This window comes from Labeo rohita, chromosome 19 (genome assembly GCF_022985175.1).
Source record: "Labeo rohita strain BAU-BD-2019 chromosome 19, IGBB_LRoh.1.0, whole genome shotgun sequence".
Classification (NCBI taxonomy): Eukaryota; Metazoa; Chordata; class Actinopteri; order Cypriniformes; family Cyprinidae; genus Labeo; species Labeo rohita.
In genome coordinates this window covers 18,173,942-18,194,143 of record NC_066887.1, presented here as the reverse complement: position 1 = coordinate 18,194,143, position 20,202 = coordinate 18,173,942, and the positions used below count along the sequence as shown (strand labels likewise).

Genomic DNA, 20,202 nt, shown 5'->3' with positions numbered 1-20,202 from the left:
GCAAATTAAGTGCTAAGTGAAATTAATCAGCTTCTTGCTCTGTTTCACTTTTTTCTACAGACGCACTCTCTGTGTGCAGTAACGATGCCATCTTGCCAGGCTCCTCTGCCACCCTGCAACCAGGTCATGTGATGGGCTCCCAGAGTTCCCCTGGGCCCAAACGCACTGGCAACACATTAAGAAAATGGCTGACCAGCCCTGTGAGGCGACTCAGCAGCGGTAAAGCCGACGGCCACGTGAAGAAGCTGGCGCACAAACACAAGAAGAGCCGCGACGTCAGAAAGAGCGCTGACGCAGGCTCACAGAAAGACTCAGACGACAGCGCTGCAACGCCACAGGACGAGACTCTAGAAGAGGTTTGGGTACTTATTTTTGCTTTCTTGTTTCTTAGCTGTTTTTGCTGGCTTTCTGAATGCATAGCCTAATTTGGTGTTTGTCTCTGAACCTCCGCAGAGGGTGCGTAACGAGGGTCTGAGCAGCGGGACCCTCTCCAAATCATCGTCATCAGGTATGCAGAGCTGTGGAGAGGAAGAGGGAGAGGAAGGAGCTGATGCTGTGCCACTTCCTCCACCCATGGCCATTCAGCAGCACAGCCTCCTTCAGCCAGATGCACAGGATGACAAGGTGAGGCGGCACATGACAGAGCAGAGGGGGGCGACAGAGGAGGGGGGTTGGTACGAGTGAGAGTCACTAGCTTAGATTTTCATTTTTTTGTTTTAGTTTTTTTCTCGCTGCCAACCTTTGAACCTCAATCCTGTCAGAGATCCTCAAATCCGTTCAACGCTTCTCTATGCCACAGTTTTAAAGGGAAAGTTCACCCAAATATGAAAATGCTGTTATTAATTACTCACCCTCACGTCGTTCCAAACCCGTAAGACCTTTGTTCATTTTTAGAACACAAATTAAGATATTTTTGATGAAATCTGAGAGCTGACACGTTCAAGGCCCAGAAAAGTAGTAAGAACATTGTTAAAATAGTCCATGGCCACATACACACTGCAGCTAAATTCGGTTGTCAGTTCACATTTTACTCCTTAATCGTGTTCTGTACACACATAATTCACTAATTTATTCACTAACTAAACTCCCAAAAAATACAGGTAGTGACAACCGCATTTACAGAAATTCTAAACTGAACTGAACAAGTTGTTGTTAATGACGTATTTAAATGTGAATCAGAAATGCTTCTCCGTCTGTATGTGAGATGCACAAAAATAACAGTTAAGAAGTCTCAACCTTGGCACATTTTGACACAGGGCTAGTTGCACGAGCCCTGTGGTTAAGTGCCAGTGTTGCCAGATCTTCATAGAAAAAAATCACAATCACAAAAAACACTAAAACACCCAAATTCTTTGTTTTTTTAATACTAAAAAAATCATATATCTCATATGTGGTACAGACCAATTTATTAACTCCATAAAGTGCCTGGCTATATGAGCTAAGACGAAACGACATGTCTAAAAGCGCATGTAAATATGAGGACATGGCAACACTTAAAGACAGCGCTCTCTAAAGCAGCCTCCTGAGCATAAACAAAACACAGCACATCTGTCAGCGGTAGTTTAGATAAAATCGACAGACAAAAAAGTCTCTAGACAAAAAATGTCAAATACCAAACGTCTAAATTATTATTGACTCCCGCAAGACGCCGAAATGTTGCTGTGGTTACAAATGCAGGAGTGAGGGGACTCCCTCCCGCATTTAAATGCGGTTGTCACTCTTGAAAATTGCAGTGTGTACGTGGCCCATGTGACATCAGTGGTTCAACCATAATGTTATGTTAAGTTGAACCACTGATGTCACATGGACTATTTAATGATGTTCTTACTACCTTTCTGGGCCTTGAATGTGGTAATTTCATTGCTGTGTGTGCACAATCAAAAATCTCTTGGATTTCATCAAAAATATAGAACAGCATGAATTACTAATGATAGAATATTAATTTTTGGATGAACTATCCCTCAAAATAATATCTCCTCCAGGTATATGCAATATTTACTTCACTTTTAGTTTTCCAGTTTTAGCTCAGTTCCAATTCATGTGTGACTACAATGCAAGCATTGTAAAAATTGTTTTTCTGATAATTTAAAAACCGAAATGGGAATCTTGTCATATTGACCCCCATCACATCTGGCATTAACATGCATCTTCATTTGTAGATGGTCTTGAATGGATTCTGATAACATTTAATAAGGTTAAAATATATTTATTTGAAATTAATCAACAATTTCAGATTATTTATTAAAAAATGAATTGTGGTTCACCAGTTCTACCAGTTCTTTTAAAGGGGTCAAGAACTGAGAAATCAAAATTCCCTTGATCTTTTGACATATAAGAGGTCATTGTACTATAAAACATCCTGTACATTTCAGAACTCAAATCTTTCTCATTAGTCTAAAAACAGCTTATATTGAAGCCAATCTGACAAAACAACAGGTTGTGGAATGTGCCACTTTATGATGTAATTGTGTGGCTAAACTCCGCCTCCACAGAAGATCAACATCATTGCCTGTTTAGCCCCGCCCACTGATTCACACATGTAGTCTAAATGCAGGTCTACGCAGAAACCAAACAATATAAACTGGATAAACTACATCAGTAAGAACTCAATCTTTTGTTCACTTAATTGTGCTAAAGATTCAACACAGGATTTTCAGAAAGATTTACACTAAAAGACGGTGCTGTGTCGACTATATTGGATCCGACATTACTGTCGCACCACACAAGTGTAACTGTTTTTATTTTGTGGTCACTATTGCTTTGTCTGTTATTACAGATCGTTTTATATGCAATGAGTATTAATGCGTTTTTAATCTATCAATAAAGGATGTAGGCTGTCAAACATGCACAACTATTAGCCAGTCATAGCAGCAGATGTTTACTTTCCGAGTCTACAATATGTCACGCCTATTTAAACAGAGCGTTCTGATGAGGGGGGTTAAAACAGGACAGAAAATAGCCTGTTACTTCTAAATTGTTTTTTGATGTAACATGATATAACATTGTAAGTGGACCTCAGAGAACAGTACAAAAAAATAAAACAAAGCAGTTTATGACCCCTTTAAATAAAAAGTTGAGAACAAACAGATTATATCAGAAATGCTTGTGATGTCCTAAATTTGGGGAAGGAGGATCCTTTGAATATTGCGTTGGGCAATGAGAGGCCTTTAAAGTCAAAAAGGTTGAGAACCACTGGCCTACATACATTCTGAGCACGAAATGCATGTTAATGCCAACCTTAGATATAGAGAGATGGATTTTTCCTAAGGTAGAATGTGAATCTTCCTCCTATAGTTTCTGTATAATGGCCACAATAGAATGAAATGCTCGAGTTATAGCTGGTCTCATCGCTGCTCAAGAACAGCTTGTAACACTAATTTGTTTTTCTCTTTTGTTTTGTTTGGGCTGTATTGTTTGCCATAGCATTACGTTGATTTGTGTCCTGTCTTTGTTTTATCTCAGTTCCCATACCTCTCCATCTGACTCCTCCCTTTCTGGCCTCCCTCCTTTCATATCATTTCTCATTGCTTTCTTTTCCCATAACCCCCAGCTTATCAAAAGACCTGAGACTCCCTTTCCTTTCTACTTTTATTTGCTGTCTTTTTTCGTTCTTGTTTTTTTTTTTGGTAGAGATTTTAGAAGCCGACCACTTCCTGAGAATTCCACTTTGAAGTAGTGTTCTTTTTAGAAGCGGATTCCTCATTTTGGTTTGGTTCCGTTATTCCACTTTCATCTAGACGAGACTCTTTCTGTTGTTTAAATCTTTCTGATTTAAACTTAGAACCACAAAATCTCATCCTTTTTCATTTTTTTTTCTCTCTTCTGATTTTTTTTTTTTTTTACGATTTTGTTTTATAAACGTATGATTTAGTCCAACCTTCAATTGGTTGTCCTGTTAACGTGCTGGTTTTTGATCGGACTGGGTTCCTCAAACACGTTCAAATGCAGCTTCAGAGTATCAGGGCACATGCGGTGTTAGAAGTACACGTGCAGGTCGATGCAAATGTCAACATCAGGGAGCTGTGATTCGGTAGAAAGAGGGTCATGTGCCTTACAATGACTCTGAATCTCAGAGACCACCCTCACTCTTTACCCCTCTAACCAACCCTCCAAACTCCGCCCATTCACACCCCTCCCCCCTTCCTTCTGTGCTATCCCCTCATTATCCACTCTGCTGTCTGATTGGCCTGTAAAAGCTAAGCAGACCTGAGGCCACACCCAGACACAAATTGGAAAGTCTGGAAGGCACAGCAAGGGTGAGACTTTCTGCTGGATTTCCCTCTATTTCTATTTGATGAATGTTTTTGATTGCCAGTTTTCAAACCTAAAGTAAAGAAACCCACCGCCAATCTCAGGTGTCGAGCATCAAGCTATTGTCAACGTGAAGTCTGCCAACCGTATAAATTTGAGACCCCATGAAATGCAGCACGTTTCTTTCTTATATTTCATAATTTGGTTTGCTTGCTTGGAAGAAAAAGACTGTAAATATCGACTAAAGGCTATTTTTGTCAAAGTTAATATATACTGTAAATTTCACGCATTTTAATTTCATGGGGCCTTTTTATTGTAATTGGTACAGCTTTGGTTGAAATCAAAATGTCGCCATTATTTTTCAAATTTTTAAACCCAAAAAAATTACTCCAGAGATTGCTTACGAGTGCAGATTTTGGATGTTCACAATGGTGTGATGCTAGACATATCATCATAATATTATTGTTAGTTACAGATGCATTCAGCATTTTGCAGAAAGCTATTGTAACTGCTGTAATAAACAAAAAACTGCATAAATGTCCTTGAGAGCAAAGACAATATACTAGATCCTAAGTACTTGCCTGAATGAATCCCGATTACAGTTTAGCTCCACATGGTTCATATTTCCTCTTTGTCATTCAGTCTGGTTTTCTTCCTTCTTTCACTCTCTTTATCTCTGCAGACCTCTTCCCGTCTCTCCGTTCGACCCTCCAGTTCTGAAACCCCCAGCGCTGCAGAGCTAGTCAGTGCCATTGAGGAGCTGGTCAAAAGCAAGATGGTAAGAAGTGCACTAATATAATATAATATAATATAATATAATATAATATAATATAATATAATATAATATAATATAATATAATATAATATAATATAATATAATATAATATAATATAATATAATATAATATAATATAATATAATATAATAAATTTTTATTGCTTATACAATAATTTTACTAAATTTTTATAGTTGGTATTTAGAGTAAATTTAGTGTTCAGGTTCTGTTTAATCCTGGTATTATAATCGAAATCCTTTTTGTTTTTGTGCCAGATAAATAATTTTCTATTTGCACAAAAAATAAATTAGGGCTGTCACAATTCTTCAATTCAATTTGAGTACTCTATTTAAAAAAAAAAAAAAAAAAAAAAAAAAAAATCCTTGACTGTAATTTGCCCGTGTCGAGTAACCGGTAAAATACCGAAAGTGTCGCATTCCATGGATGAGAATCCATGAAACGCACGATTAGGCTGTTTCCAAGGCTGCATGATATAATATTATTTACATTCGTGTAGGTTATGTACATACATGTCAGAGCAGCTCTGTTCACAGTAAATGCTGCTCCACACAAACTGTTAACATTTTTTATGTGTGGAACGTCTCAAACTCCATATTGCTGTGAGCAGCATGCGCCATTTCATCAGATTTGTAAGGTAAATCATTTTTGAACCTACGCAAACACGGTAGAAAACATTATTATCTTTCTTAATATGTTAAATGTTATTGTGATTTGAGAATAAAAGTTTAAACCCTCTCTCTGAGTTTACACGTTCTGATGTCTACATATTTAAGAAATGACAGTGGCTGTAGCATTTCTGCTCTAATGGCCAAATTTTAAAGATTAAGTAGTCATTTGAATTAAATTATGTTTAGTCAATATTAAACAAGAATTAGATCATGCTGTAAAGTGTAAAAACAATCGTCAGGCTGCAGTTATTTGTTATAATGCGTAATGTACATCAGTTTTGTTGTTTAAAATACATTATGTATTTTGACAGTTTTGTTCAGTAAAAGCATACAATTAGTTGCTTTTATTTTATTTGAACGTATTATTATTGTCTCATTGCTGTTATATATGTATTTTCAGTCATTTTAAAGGCTATTGTTTACTTGGGTCTTTTTTTTTTTTACCACCAAAAACAATTGTTATAATAATCTGATTACTTGATTAATCGTTAGAATAATCAACAGAATACTCGAGTACCAAAATAATTATTAGTGACAGTCCTAAAATAAATATATTATTTTTACTTTATTTTTTTAATAGTAGAGTAGCTTGTAATTAGCTTGTACTGTGACATCCTGTGGTTTCAATGTTGCTTACCCATCATATTGTTTCACTTGACTGATTTTGAGTCTCATGTCCACACAGGCTCTAGAGGACAGACCCAGCTCTTTGTCCGTGGAGCAAGGGGACAGCAGCAGCCCCTCTTTCAACCCATCTGATAACTCCCTTCTCTCCTCCTCTTCTCCAATTGATGAGATAGAGGAACGCAAGACCGGCTTCCTCAAGAGACGGCAGTATGTCAACATGCTCTTCTCTGTCTCTCTGTTATTGCCCTCATTCATTGTCAGTGTCTATAACACATGTTCCCTTTCTTCTTTTAGTTACATCCTGCTGGAACTGATCGAGACAGAGAGGGACTATGTGAGAGATCTTAGTTTGGTCGTGGAGGTAAATGAATACTGTCTACGGGATGCTGAGATAAAGGAAGTAACCCTGTGACTAGATCTAAACACTATACATGTGCTGTGTTTCTGTTAGGGCTACATGAACAGGATGAGGGAAGATGGAGTTCCAGATGATATGAAAGGAAAAGATAAAATAGTTTTTGGAAACATTCAGCAGATATATGACTGGCACAGAGAGTAAGTATCTAGTCTGTGAAGTAGTATATTTTTGACGTTGCTGAGAAAAAAAAAGCAATTTTATGGCAGTTAATTTTCAGAAAATTAATGACAGATTTTCGAAAAAGATTAAACTATAATCCTTATTGTTTCAGTTTCTTCCTGGGAGAGCTTGAGAAGTGCCTTGAGGATCCTGACCGGCTGGGCCCTCTCTTCGTCAAACATGTACAATATTTAAGCTTTTTTAGGGTATCAATCAAACTTTTTTCTGTAATATGATATTGTGCATACTCATGAACTCATCATGTCTTTCAGGAGCGGAGACTGCACATGTACATTGTTTACTGCCAGAACAAACCTAAATCTGAGCACATTGTCTCGGAGTATATCGACACCTATTTTGAGGTGCGTAACTGAAGTCTTTACATCATTTCTGAATATTACAAATCTTGCATTTCCTTATGAAATACATTTTGCATGCATGTCAGTATTATGTCAAATAGAAATCGTATAGAACATAATGAAACATTTGCATTAAGCATTTAAATATAAACATCAAAGTCTGTTTTTGGCCCTCTCTTGCAGGATCTGAAGCAGCGTCTGGGTCACAGGCTTCAGATCACTGATCTGCTCATTAAACCTGTGCAGAGAATCATGAAGTACCAGCTGCTGCTTAAGGTTTGTCCATCTGGTCCACTGCATCTCATTGTTTTAGCCCTATTGACAGAGGTGTTAGTCTAATCATGATTCTGATGTTTCTGTTTTGGTTTATTTATTTCCAGGATTTCCTCAAATTTTCCAAAAAGCTTGGAATTGATTCTGTAGAATTGGAGGTTAGTTTTTATCTTTACCATATTCTACAATATAAAAGTTTGGGATCAATTTTTTTTTCTTTGTTTTTTATTTTCAAGCATTTATTTGATCAAAAAATGCAGTAAAACAATAATGTTGGGAAATAGTATTAAATTTAAAAGAACTGTTTTCTATTTTGATATATTTTAAAATGTAATTTATTACTGTAACGCAAAGCTGAATTTTCAGCATCATTACTCCAGTTTTCAGTGTCACGTGATCCTTCAGAAACCATTCTAATATGCAGATTTGCAGATCAAGAAACATTTTTTATTATTATCAATGTTGAAAACAGTTCTAGTAGTTTTTAGAATAGTTAATTTTTTTTTTTTATTGTGAAAACTGTGATTTTTATTGTTATTTTTTTAGGATTCTTTGATGAATAGAAAGTTCAAAAGTAGAAATCCCTATATTTTGTAACATCATAAATATCTTTACTGTCACTTTAGATCAAGCTAATGTGTACTTGTCAAAATGAAAGTATAACTAACTTTATTTTTAAAAAAAATGACCCAAAACTTGTATATATATGAAGAATTTATTTGCAAAAACAGATAACAGTTTTTTAAAAATCATGTTTTTTTATTATTATGTTTTTGTTTTGTGTTATTTAGCTGTATTTAGTTATTTTTACTTAATCAAAATAACCCAACTGCAGTTTCATTGAGATTAACCTGGAATGCACAATGAAAAAACAATTATTCAGACACCAGATAAAAAAAAAAAGTTGAGCTTTTTTTTTTGCTAGCTGGTGCAGGACACTAATTCATTTATGTAAGTGACGATAGCAAAGTAAAGTAAACTGTGACATATTACACCCAAAAATTCTTCATACAGTGGACTACAAGTAAAACATAAACATTTGGGACCTGACCATGTTTTGTTACATAGTTTTCTATCAAAGTTTGTTCTGACAGTTTAACTCTTGAGTTCTTGTCATATTTTATTACCATTTTCAAACTATAGCAAATAAACTGTGATAACGTGAGAAATGTTGAGGGTGTCTGAATAAATTTTGGTTTGTGTGTGTGTATATGTATATATATGTGTGTGTGTGTGTGTGTGTGTGTGTGTATATATATATATGTATATGTATGTGTATGTGTATGTGTATTTATACTAATGAAGTTATTGATGTGTTGCAGAAAGCGATTGAGGTCATGTGCATTGTACCAAAAAGATGCAACGACATGATGAATGTTGGTCGACTCCAGGGATTTGATGTAAGATTGCTGTGACCTCAGGAATAATTATCAAGAATAACTGTAGTGTTTTACATGTGAATTAACTCATCTGATCGGTGTCTCTATCATTCACAGGGAAAGATCATTGCTCAGGGGCGTCTCCTCCTGCAGGACACCTTCATGGTGGCTGAACCGGATGGAGGCCTGCTGAACAGAATGAAGGAGAGAAGAGTCTTCCTCTTTGAGCAGATTGTCATTTTCAGTGAACCTTTAGATAAAAAGAGGGGCTACTCGATGCCTGGCTACCTGTACAAATACAGCATCAAGGTACAGGCATCCTCATCTGTCTGTTTCTTGGCATCTTATTTTGTCATGCCAGATTTGTTGATAAGTAAAAAACTGAAAAAGAGAGTTCTGTCAAACATTGTGTTTGTGTGTAGGTAAGCTGTCTGGGGCTTGAGGATAGCGTGGATGGAGATCCATGTAAATTCGCATTGACCTCCAGAACATCTAATGGCAGCAAAGAGGCCTTTATTCTGCACTCAAGCCACCCTGGAGTACGACAAGTCTGGATGTTGCAGATCAGCCAAATCCTGGAGAGCCAACGCAATTTCCTCAATGGTACAGCAACCAGCAATACTTTTAGGAGTATATAAGTCTTTAAATCATCTAGAAATCATCTTTAAGTTGAGATGTTAAAAATGTGTAAGTCTAGGTAGAAATTAAGGGGATAGTTCACCCAAAAATCAAACCCGTAAGATCTTTGTTCATCTTCAGAACACAAATTAAGATATTTTTAAAGAAATCCGAGAGCTATCTGACCACAATAATGCAACTGACGCATTCAAGGCCCAGAAAGGTAGTAAAGAAATTGTTAAAATGGTTTAAGCTTTGAGAATACTTTTTGTGAGCAAAGAAAACAAACGTAAAAGAAATTGTTGAATAAAGTCTTTATTTTTGTTGTCTTTGCACACAAAAAGTATATAGCTTCACCACTGATGTCTCTGACTGTTTTAATGATGTCCTTACTACCTTTCTGGGCCTTGAATGTGGTAGTTGCATTGCTGTCTGTGCAGGGTCAGAAAGCTCTCTGATGTCATTAAAAATATCCTAACTTGTGTTCTGAAAATGAACGAAGGTCTTATGGGTTTGGAACGACATGAAGGTGAGTGATTAATGACAGAATTTTCATTTTTGGGTGAAGTCACCCATACATTTCAATTTCACGTCTTTTACTGCCTGTTACACCCTCCAAAAATCTGCATAATCTGTGCTTTTTTTCTTCATGTGCAAATTCGTCATCCTCACGTCTTTCCTTCTGCAGCGCTTACGTCTCCCATAGACTACCAGAGGAACCATGTCGAGGGGCCTGGTGTCTCAGGCAGCAGCGTACAGGCTGGAGGTGGCGGGGGTCAGGTCATGGCCCCCGGAGGAGGCGGAGTGGCCCCGGCTGGGTCGGGTTCCCGCTCCCGTCCCTCCCGTATCCCCCAGCCCTCGCGCTTGCCTCAGCCACTCCGTCATCACTCTCCCGCCCTGGGGCCCGGAGCCCACGAGCCTGACGGCCCCGACAAAATATCAGGTATGTCCCCGAGACCTCTCTCCAGGGGTCCCTCACCCTCTTGCACCACAGAGCCTGATCCAAAGGTGAAGGTTCCTGCGAGCTCTCACCCCAAACAGACGGACTCTACAGAAAGCGCTTCCAAAGAGAGCAGGGATGGAGCCGGCACGGCCCAGATCCCTCGAGCCACCGTGGCCCCGCTAGCACTGGTCAAACCCAGACCTGGAACGGTCTCACCCATGGCCTCCCCGTTAGCCACGCCAGCTTTCAAAGACTCCATCCCACCATGCAGTCCTGGGCCAAAGACGGGCGGTAGCTCCACCTCATTCTGGAGCTCCGTTCCCGCGTCCCCCGCCAGCAGGCCTGGTTCCTTTACTTTCCCCGGGGAAGCATGTGACACACTGGGACGGCAAAATCAGAACCAAAGTCACCGGCATTCCACCCACAGTAAAGACGCAGACCGCATGAGTACCTGCTCTTCTGCCAGTGAGCAATCTGTCCAGTCCACTCAGAGCAACGGGGTAAGAGACACACTCCTGCCCCGGTCGACCGCAGCGCTTCAGCTCAACTCTGCTCCTGTTTTCCCTCATGAATGACTTTCTAACCCACCTGGATTCTGTCTGATTTCTGCCTCTCCTAACCTGGTTTCTACTCTGTGGACTTCCAACAGATCTTTTGCTCTGCATCTCAGAATTCTAACAAAGTTCTGCTTCTGACCAGATACTAACTGTATGGGGCTGTAAAACAAAAACCAGGTTTCCCTTTCTTAAAAATGAAAAAGCTCTTAAAGGGATAGTTCACCCAAAAATGAAAAATCTCGTTCAAAACCCATAAGACCTTCATTCATCTTCAGAACACAAATGAAGATATTTTTGATGAAATCCGAGAGCTTTCTGACCCTCTTTTGAATAAAGTTATCTTTTTTTGCGCAACAAAAGTATTCTCATAGCTTCATAAAATTACATTTGAACCACTGTCACATGGACTATTTTGTCATGTACCTTTCTAAGCCTTCAACATGGTAGGACCCTGTCTATTGAGGGTCAGAAACCTTTCGGATTTTATCAAAAATACCTTAATTTCTAAATATGAATGATGGTCTTACAGGTTTGGAACGACATGAGGGCGAGTAATGACAGAATTTTCATTTTTGGGTGAACTATCCCTTTAACATCAAGAGAATCAGCTTTTCTAAAGGACTAAAATTGAGGTCACGCTTGCTGTTTTTGTGAATTTTCGCGGATGAAGTTAGGGGTGTGGGATATATATTGACTGTGGGAATATCGTAATTGTTTTAACCATGTTCTAATCGACATTATCGAGTATTTTGCAAAAAAAAAAAAAACAACATTCAAAACACCTACAGAGTACAGTGCACACATAACGTGAAGTCTAGACAAGCGTATGCATTAACTTTCATTGCATGATTCAGTCTAAAATAAATTTTAGAATGATCACAAATTTAAGACATGGGGACAGAAAACGTATAGATTTTTTCCATTTTATATAGTTAATCAATATCACACGAAGAGTGCCGTTTTCTCCTCCAAAGATTACCATGATTACAAATGTGATATTGATTTTACAACAGTTCAATAGACAAGAATTAAAAGACTTACATTTTAGACACCATATTGCCTGTTTTTGCTCTCTTTCACCAACAAAAATCATTCCAAACACAGCCACAGCACTGTTTTGCGTCTCTGAGCAACATGACGGTGTTTCGTTCCTGAATGATTCAGCCGTTTAAATGATTCGGTTCAGTCGCAATGACTCAAGTAACAACTGTGAGTTTATTCCGCACTTAAAGTATCTTCATTATTTAAATCATTTCAAATATCAGTATTCAACATTTTATGTTTAAAATATCAAAACATTATTTATGGAATTGTAACTGCAGGTTAAATGCATTCATGAGCTGCATTAAACAGTGTGTAAATACATCTAAATGCCAAGATGCAGCTTCTGTGTTTCCTCTGCATTGCAAAAACTAATTTTGTTGATACTGATTTCATCTTCTTGATAACAGCCTAAATGTAAGATTTTGACTAGGATAAGATAATGCGCACTTTTAGAAACAAATGGCTTTTTAAAGGTTAAAATGCCCATAAAAGGTAAAAATCAATGTAAACTTATTGGAAAAGATTAATTTATATCAGTGTGAACTGACCACTACACAGAATATGATAAATATCAAAAGATTTAGGAGTCAGCTGTCCATGGTAGTCCTTAAGATACCAGCACAATAACATACTCAGCAAAATATTGTCTAATTGTCTTTAGCGATAAAATCACAGAAAATATCAAGATATTATTTTTTGTCAATATCACACACCCCTAGATGAAGTACAGTAATTGCAATAGGAATGAATCACCACGAGTGGGAATTTTGCCTCGGGGCGAAAGATTTCTACACAGATTTCTTAATAGGTTCAAATTAGTCGTATGGATTTGCTACTTTGACCAACAGAAAGTGACTTCTGTGTGAGCTTTGTTTCATAAATCATTACACTTTTGATAATAGTCCTTTTTGTCCACAAAATTTTGCTAATATAACCACATCTTAACACTGTTAATCTTACGAAACTAATGCAAGAAACATCTGTAGATGTTTTTAATTCTGTTTATCATGTGGCCTAGTTCCGAATCTTTTTAACAGGCTACTGTAACTAACATGGGTTCTTAATCTCTTTCTTTTCTGTTTCTTATCTTTTCTTTGACTATTCTTGTTTAATAATGCATGTTTTCAACGCGGTGCACTTGCAGATTTAATCAAAAGTTGTTAATGAAAAGCTGTAAATATTAAGCATGGGAGTTATTATGGAATGTTTTGTCATCTAACATCAAAAATGAAAGCCAAAACATAGATTTATTATGGATTTACTAGCCCTCATGTTCTGTTTGGGGTCTGAGAGACCTCAAGAATCTTTTGTTACCACTGAAGCATCAACATAATATATTAATATATATAAATGCTTATTGCTAATCTAGTAAAAACTGATTCAACTCGATAAATTACTTGAGATGTCCTCCATAATAAATATTGCATTATGTCTAGGGAAAAAAAGACTCTGGACCACAAAACCAGTTATAAGTAGCACGGGTATATTTGTAGCAGTAGCCAAAAATACATTGTATCATGGCTCAAAATTATTGTTATTTTTTTCTTTTGTGCCAAAAATCCTTAGGATATTAAAAAAAGATCATGTTCCATGAAGATATTTTTTAAATTTGCAGATTTTCCAGCTCTTGGCCAAATATTGTCCTATCCTAAATCCCTATTTAAAAAAAAAAAAAAAGGGCCCTTATGACTGGTTTTGTGGTCATGGGTCACAATTGTGGAATTTTCTGATTATTTACTTTTACAATAAATTATTGTTTTTTATTTTTCCTTTTTTTTTTTTTTTTTGAACATATTACAAGCGTTTTTAAGGGGAAAAAGCTATTTTTAGCACATTTAAACAGAACATGAGGTTTAATACAGTATGTAAATGTAGAAATACTGCATTTACCCCTACATTGTTGTACACTACAGGCATTTGTAATAAAGCTATAAAGTGTCTCTGATACTAAGACCTGTATGTGTGTGTTTGTCCGCAGAGTGAAAGCAGCAGCAGCAGTAATATCTCCACCATGTTGGTGACTCAGGACTATGTGGCTCTGAAAGAGGATGAGATAAATGTAGGTCAGGGGGAGGTGGTGCAGATCCTGGCCTCCAATCAGCAGAACATGTTCTTGGTATTTCGCGCCGCTACCGACCAATGCCCAGCCGCCGAGGGCTGGATCCCCGGATACGTGCTGGGCCACACCTCTGCCATTATCCCTGATGTACCAGAGGGAACCATTAAGTAAGAACTCGCCTCTGACCATTTACATAACACATTCTGCAATAAAATCAAGCCTTTTTTTGTTAAAAACCTCTTGTGGTTATCATCTGTTGGGCATTTAATAATTTTTTTAACATAAAATTTTTTTCCAGCAGGAAATCATCATCATGGCATACATCCCTCCGCATTCGTAAGAAGTCAGAGAAAAGAGAGAAGGAAAATAAAAAGGAGGCCAAGCTTGAAAATGGATACAGGAAATCCAGAGAGGGACTAACCAACAAGGTCTCTGTAAAGGTAACGCTTATGAAAACTAACATAAATCTTTCTTTAATGTAAAAATCCTTTGGAAATATGTATACTCAAAACTTGTTTTTCATTTTGCAGCTTCTAAATCCCAATTATATCTATGATGGTAAGTTTAAAATGTCTAAGTGCATCATTCTGATTGTTTAGAATTGCAAAGAAGCCATAAATATTTTAGTAAGGGCCTGACGTAGATCTTTTTCCCCCAGTTCCCCCGGAGATCCTCGTCCCGCTGAGTGACGTGACCTGTGATAAAGGGGAATGTGTCACTCTGAGGTGTAAAGTGTGTGGCCGCCCCAAAGCCACAGTCACATGGAAGGGACCTGATCAGAAAACACTCACCAACAACGGCCACTTTAGCATAGCCTACAGGTACGGACAAACAGACTTTTTTCAAGTATATACACTACCAGTCAAAAGTTTTTGAACGGTACGTTTTTTTTAATGTTTTTTCTTAAAGAGGTCTCTTTAAAAAAATGCAAGCCTGCATTTATTTGATCCAAAATACAGCAAAAGCAGTAATATTTTTACTATTTTAAATAACTGTTTTCTATTTGAATATATTTTAAAATGTAATTTATTCTTGTGATAAAAGCTAAATTTTCAGCATCATTACTCCAGTCTTCATATGATCCTTCAGAAATCATTCTGAAATCATTCATTGATTTGCTGTTCAAGAAACTATTATTATTATTATTATTATTATCAATATTTAAAACAGTTTTTTTCAGGAATCTTTGATGAATAGAAAGATCCAAAGATCAGCATATACCAATCAAAAGCTTGAAGTCAGTATAACTTTTAGCAAGGATGCTTTAAAGTGATCAAAAGTGATAAAAACATTTATAATGTTAAAAAAAATATTCTCTTTCGGCTAATTGCTAATCTAATAAACTTTCTATCATAAAAAAAAACTGAAAAAATTCTACTCAGCAGTTTTTAACATAATAATAATAATAGTAATAATAATAATAATACATGTTTTTGGTATTAGCATATTCAGCATATTATACTGATTTCTGAAGGATCATATGACACTGAAGACTGGAGTAATGATGCTAAAAATTCAGTTTAGAAATCAAAGGAATAAATTAAATTTTAAAATATGTATTAAAATAGAAAACAATTATTTTAAATAGTTAATCATTTCAAAATTGTACTGTTTTTGCTGTACTTTTGATCAAATAAATACAGACACTTCTTTAAAAACATTACAAATCTTTCTGTTTCAAAAACTTTTGATTGGTAGTTTGTGTGTGTGTGTGTGTGTGTGTGTGTGTGTTTGTGTACTTGTTTTTGCTACATTGTGGGGACCAAATGTCCCCACAAGGATAGTAAAACCTGAAATTTTTGACATTGTGGGGACCGGCTTGTGGTCCCCATGGGTACAAAAGCTTATAAATCATACAGAATGAGATTTTTTGAGAAAGTAAAAATGCAGAAAGTTTTCTGTAAGGGTTAGGTTTAGGGGTAGGGTTAGGGTAAGGGGATAGAAAATACAGTGTGGACAGTATAAAAACCATTGCACCTATGGAGAGTCCCCACAAAGATAATAAACCAGACGTGTGTGTGTGTGTCACGGTGGGGACCTAAATTGAGATCCCCATGGGTACAAAAGCTTCTAAATCATACAGAATAAATTTTTTTTTGAGTAAGTAAAAATGCAGAAAGTTTCCTGTGACGGGTAGGTTTTGGTGTATAGTTAGTGTAGGACGATAGAAAACATGGTTTGTACAGTATAAAAACCATTATGCCTATGGAGAGTCCCTACAAGGACAGCTGACCAGACGTGTGTGTGTGTGTATGTATGTATGCATGCATGTTTGATTGTATATGTGTGTGTGTTTAAACTCAGTTTTTGCTTATGTAATAGTTTTGTTTTCTGTATAAATCATAATTCCTGTCTGCTGCATTGCAGTGAGACTGGCGAGGCCACGCTGCGTATTATAGGTGTGACCTCAGAGGATGATGGCATGTACACCTGCATTGCAACGAATGACATAGGCAGTGTGACATCATCAGCCAGTCTTAGAGTGTTGGGTAAGAATGTGTTTTCAATTCAAATTGCCAATGCAAACATAAATAATCCAAATGGTGTTTCAAGATTTGAGCAAGGCTATGAACTTAACTGGACTCTATTTCACAGGAACTACCAGTGATGGAATCCGGGTCATGTGGAAAGACAACTTTGAGTCCTTCTACACTGAGGTTGCGGAGCTAGGCAGGTGAGACACATGGGAATTTATACACATAATATTGTCATCATATGGATTCCTTTATAAAAACCAGGGCTGCATTGTAATTGTGTTGTTGTTTTTCTCTCAGGGGAAGGTTCTCTGTAGTAAAACGCTGTGACCAAAGAGGATCAAAGCGCACCGTAGCGGTCAAGTTTGTGAATAAGAAACTCATGAAGCGAGACCAGGTCACTCACGAGTTCAGCGTCCTACAGAGACTCCAGCACCCTCACCTAGTCAGGCTACTGGACACCTTTGAGACCTCCAGCAGCTATGCACTGGTCCTTGAGATGTGAGAGCTCACACACACTTTAATATCAGAATGGACTGTTTCACACTCAGATATGTTTGTGATCATGTGTATTGCGTGATTTCACAGGTCTGATCAGGGCCGTCTACTGGACTACATTGTGAGCTGGGGGAACCTCACTGAGGAAAAAGTGGCCTTTTACCTCCGGGACATTTTAGAAGCTTTGCAATACCTGCACAACTGCAGAATAGTTCATCTGGATTTAAAGGTCAGTGTTGTATACCTAGTATATACACTGCCGTTCAAAAGTTTGGGATCTGTAAGATTTTTAATCTTTTCTGCTCATCAAGGCTGTGTTTATTTGATTAAAAATACAGAAAAACAGTAATATTGTGAAATATTATTGCAACTTAAAATTACAGTTTTCTATTTTAATATACTTCAAAATGTAATTCATTCCTGTGATGCAAAGCTGAATTTTTAGCATCATTACTCCAGTCTTCAGTGTTTCATGAGCCTTCAGAAATCATTCTAATATGCTGATTTATCAATGTTGGACACAGTTGTGCTGCTTAATAATTTTTTTTTGAAACCTGTGCTACTTTTAAGCATACTTTGATGAATGAAACAAAAAGAACATTTATTTCAAATAGAAATCTTTTGTAACAAGTTTGGGGTCAGTTATTTTTTTTTTTCTTTCTTTCTGTATCTGAGAGAAATTAATACTTTTATTCAGCAAGGATGTTAAATTGATAAAAAGTGATAGTAAAGACTTATATTTTAAATAAATGCTGTTCTTTTTAGCTTTTTATTCATCAAAGAATCCTGAAAAAAGTGTCAGAGGTTCCCAAAAAAATTCAGCTGCAAAACTGTTTCCAACATTGATAATAAATTTGCATATGAAAATGATTTCTGAAAGGATCGAGTGATGCTGAGGAGTAATGGCTGATGAAAATTCAGCTTTGAATCACAGAAATTACGTATATTTTAAAGTATAATAAAATAGAAAACTGATATTTTAAATTACAATATTTCATAATATTACTTTTTTCCCTGTTTTTTTTTTTATCAAATAAATGGAACTTGCAGTGTACCTAATATATTACACATCAATTTATAATAAATACTTAAAAAATGGTGCCTCTTTTAATGTATTAATACAATACAATATAAAGTATCAATAAATAGATATAATTAAATGAATAAACAATAGATAATTAATAAATAAAATAACATTAATAAATAGAATTCAACAATAAATAAATAAAGTTAATAAAACATTTTTTGTATATTTATTTTGTATATTTATTAATTAGTTTTGCTTTTATTTATGTTTATATTTTATAATAAATATTTATTTTAGTCAGCATGTAGGAAGCATGCTCTCTTACAAGTTTTGTCTCTCTAAATTCATTTTTAAAGCAGCAATACATCTTCAAATAGATGTTTTTGAACAAAAGGATGCATCATCCTGTTTAAGCACTTTGTAAAAAACATGCAAGATTTGGTAAACCAAAAATCAGGCTCCCCTACAACAGTATTTGAACAAGTCATTCAGACAACCTACAGACTAGTTGATTTTGAAAAATGTTTCTTTGCACTTTCTGATCAGCCTGAAAACCTTGTGGTGGACCAGAGCCCCTCCCAGCCGATGGTGAAGCTGACGGATTTCGGCGACGCGGTGCAGCTGAACTCGACTCCCTATGTTCACCCTCTGCTGGGTAGCCCAGAGTTTGCGGCCCCCGAGCTGGTTCTCGGAGACCCCGTCTCTCTCTCCTCTGACTTGTGGAGTCTGGGCGTGGTGACGTACGTGATGCTGAGCGGGGCGTCTCCGTTCTTGGACGAGAGCGTGGAGGAGACGTGCCTCAACATCTGCCGTCTAGACTTCAGCTTCCCCGACGACTACTTCCAGGGCGTGAGCCAGGCGGCACGGGATTTCGTGTGCCTGCTTCTCAGGACCGAACCTTCCAAGCGGCCCCCAGCCGCCGCCTGCCTGCAGGATCCCTGGCTCAGACCCGGAGGTGGCCGTCGCTCGGCCGAATGCATCGATACCTCCAGACTCATCTCTTTCATCGATCGGCGCAAACACCAGAACGACCTGCGGCCTCTCGGAGGCATACGGGCCTTCCTGCAAAGCAGGCTACAGCCCAGGATCTGACCCAAATCTCATCCTCTTTCCGATGTCAATTAAGACAACTTCAGTCCTGAGCCTATCAAAATGTGTGCTGACAAACATATCTGCCAATCAGAGCCTTCGTCGGCAGACGAGATTTTAGATTGCTAGTCCTTTCCCAGTTTGCTGCTTCCTTGTTTCCAATTTAATGAAGACTTTTACCCAGAGATTAAAACGATGGAATATAAATATAAATATATATATATAATATTTCTCGGATTTGCTGAATGATCAACAAATCGACATAAATGGACTCCTATTTTGTGTAGAACAAATGTACCTGCACAAACGCGGCAGAGGTTTTTGAAGAAAGCGATGCAAATGCAATTTAGTGAGGAGAACAACATTTTTTCCCTTTCTGTTTTGCCTGAGCCAGAGAGCAAGCGGCTGTTTTTGTGCTTTTACAGTGTTCGACTCGGAACATTTCTTAACGAACCTTTAGAACAGCGCATAATAACGACGACATTTTCAGGTACATCTTTCAATAAAATCAGTTACATCAACTCAGTCTGAATGAACGCAACATACAAATCGTGAGCAAACGAGTAGTTGAAGCGTTTTAAGTGAAAGCTTGTTTTGGTCTCCTAGTGTAATTAGTTGCTTATTTCAACGATGATTACGCCACATTTAGCTGCGAAAGTTTTAACGGCTGCAAGTCTTTTTTTTATTATTATTTACTACGACTAGAACAAATTGTGTTGTGCAATCTACAGATGTATACGCCTTATTCTATACTATGTGTCTGCCCTGTTTCTTTCTTTCTTTCTTTCTTTTTAAATGCAATGTCACAAGGGTGGAGAGCAGCGCTCCAGTGGGAGATAGCCATAGGGCGGCCAGACGTCTCAGCTCGTCAGCTTCAGACAGGACAGCATTGTAGAATGACTGAATACTGTAAATGCACTCACGTTGTTTCCGGTTCTTATCACGTGCAATGTTGCAGCTTCGG

The 20,202-nt window shown here is 37.3% G+C and overlaps 1 protein-coding gene across 8 annotated transcripts in view; it reads left to right on the top strand.

The window, feature by feature from the left end:
• Positions 1 to 20,202, top strand: part of trioa (trio Rho guanine nucleotide exchange factor a) — a 122,101-nt gene that overhangs the window by 100,766 nt on the left and 1,133 nt on the right. For 2 of the 8 annotated variants that reach the window (XM_051136174.1, XM_051136176.1), the window contains 23 exons: positions 61 to 356; positions 454 to 624; positions 4,934 to 5,029; positions 6,400 to 6,548; positions 6,636 to 6,702; positions 6,793 to 6,896; positions 7,031 to 7,100; positions 7,191 to 7,280; positions 7,461 to 7,553; positions 7,658 to 7,708; positions 8,873 to 8,950; positions 9,047 to 9,238; positions 9,352 to 9,532; positions 10,236 to 10,990; positions 14,070 to 14,317; positions 14,452 to 14,590; positions 14,681 to 14,708; positions 14,809 to 14,971; positions 16,518 to 16,639; positions 16,746 to 16,824; positions 16,925 to 17,125; positions 17,213 to 17,351; positions 18,696 to 20,202. The exon at positions 18,696 to 20,202 is cut by the window's right edge and continues 1,133 nt beyond it. In XM_051136174.1, coding sequence (XP_050992131.1) covers positions 61 to 356; positions 454 to 624; positions 4,934 to 5,029; positions 6,400 to 6,548; positions 6,636 to 6,702; positions 6,793 to 6,896; positions 7,031 to 7,100; positions 7,191 to 7,280; positions 7,461 to 7,553; positions 7,658 to 7,708; positions 8,873 to 8,950; positions 9,047 to 9,238; positions 9,352 to 9,532; positions 10,236 to 10,990; positions 14,070 to 14,317; positions 14,452 to 14,590; positions 14,681 to 14,708; positions 14,809 to 14,971; positions 16,518 to 16,639; positions 16,746 to 16,824; positions 16,925 to 17,125; positions 17,213 to 17,351; positions 18,696 to 19,241 — 4,058 coding nt within the window. In that variant the 3' untranslated portion in view covers positions 19,242 to 20,202. Of the gene's footprint in view, positions 1 to 60; positions 363 to 453; positions 625 to 4,933; positions 5,030 to 6,399; positions 6,549 to 6,635; positions 6,703 to 6,792; positions 6,897 to 7,030; positions 7,101 to 7,190; positions 7,281 to 7,460; positions 7,554 to 7,657; positions 7,709 to 8,872; positions 8,951 to 9,046; positions 9,239 to 9,351; positions 9,533 to 10,235; positions 10,991 to 14,069; positions 14,318 to 14,448; positions 14,591 to 14,680; positions 14,709 to 14,808; positions 14,972 to 16,517; positions 16,640 to 16,745; positions 16,825 to 16,924; positions 17,126 to 17,212; positions 17,352 to 18,695 lie in introns of those variants that run through there. The other 6 variants (XM_051136173.1, XM_051136171.1, XM_051136170.1 and 3 more) reach the window with 5 other exon arrangements.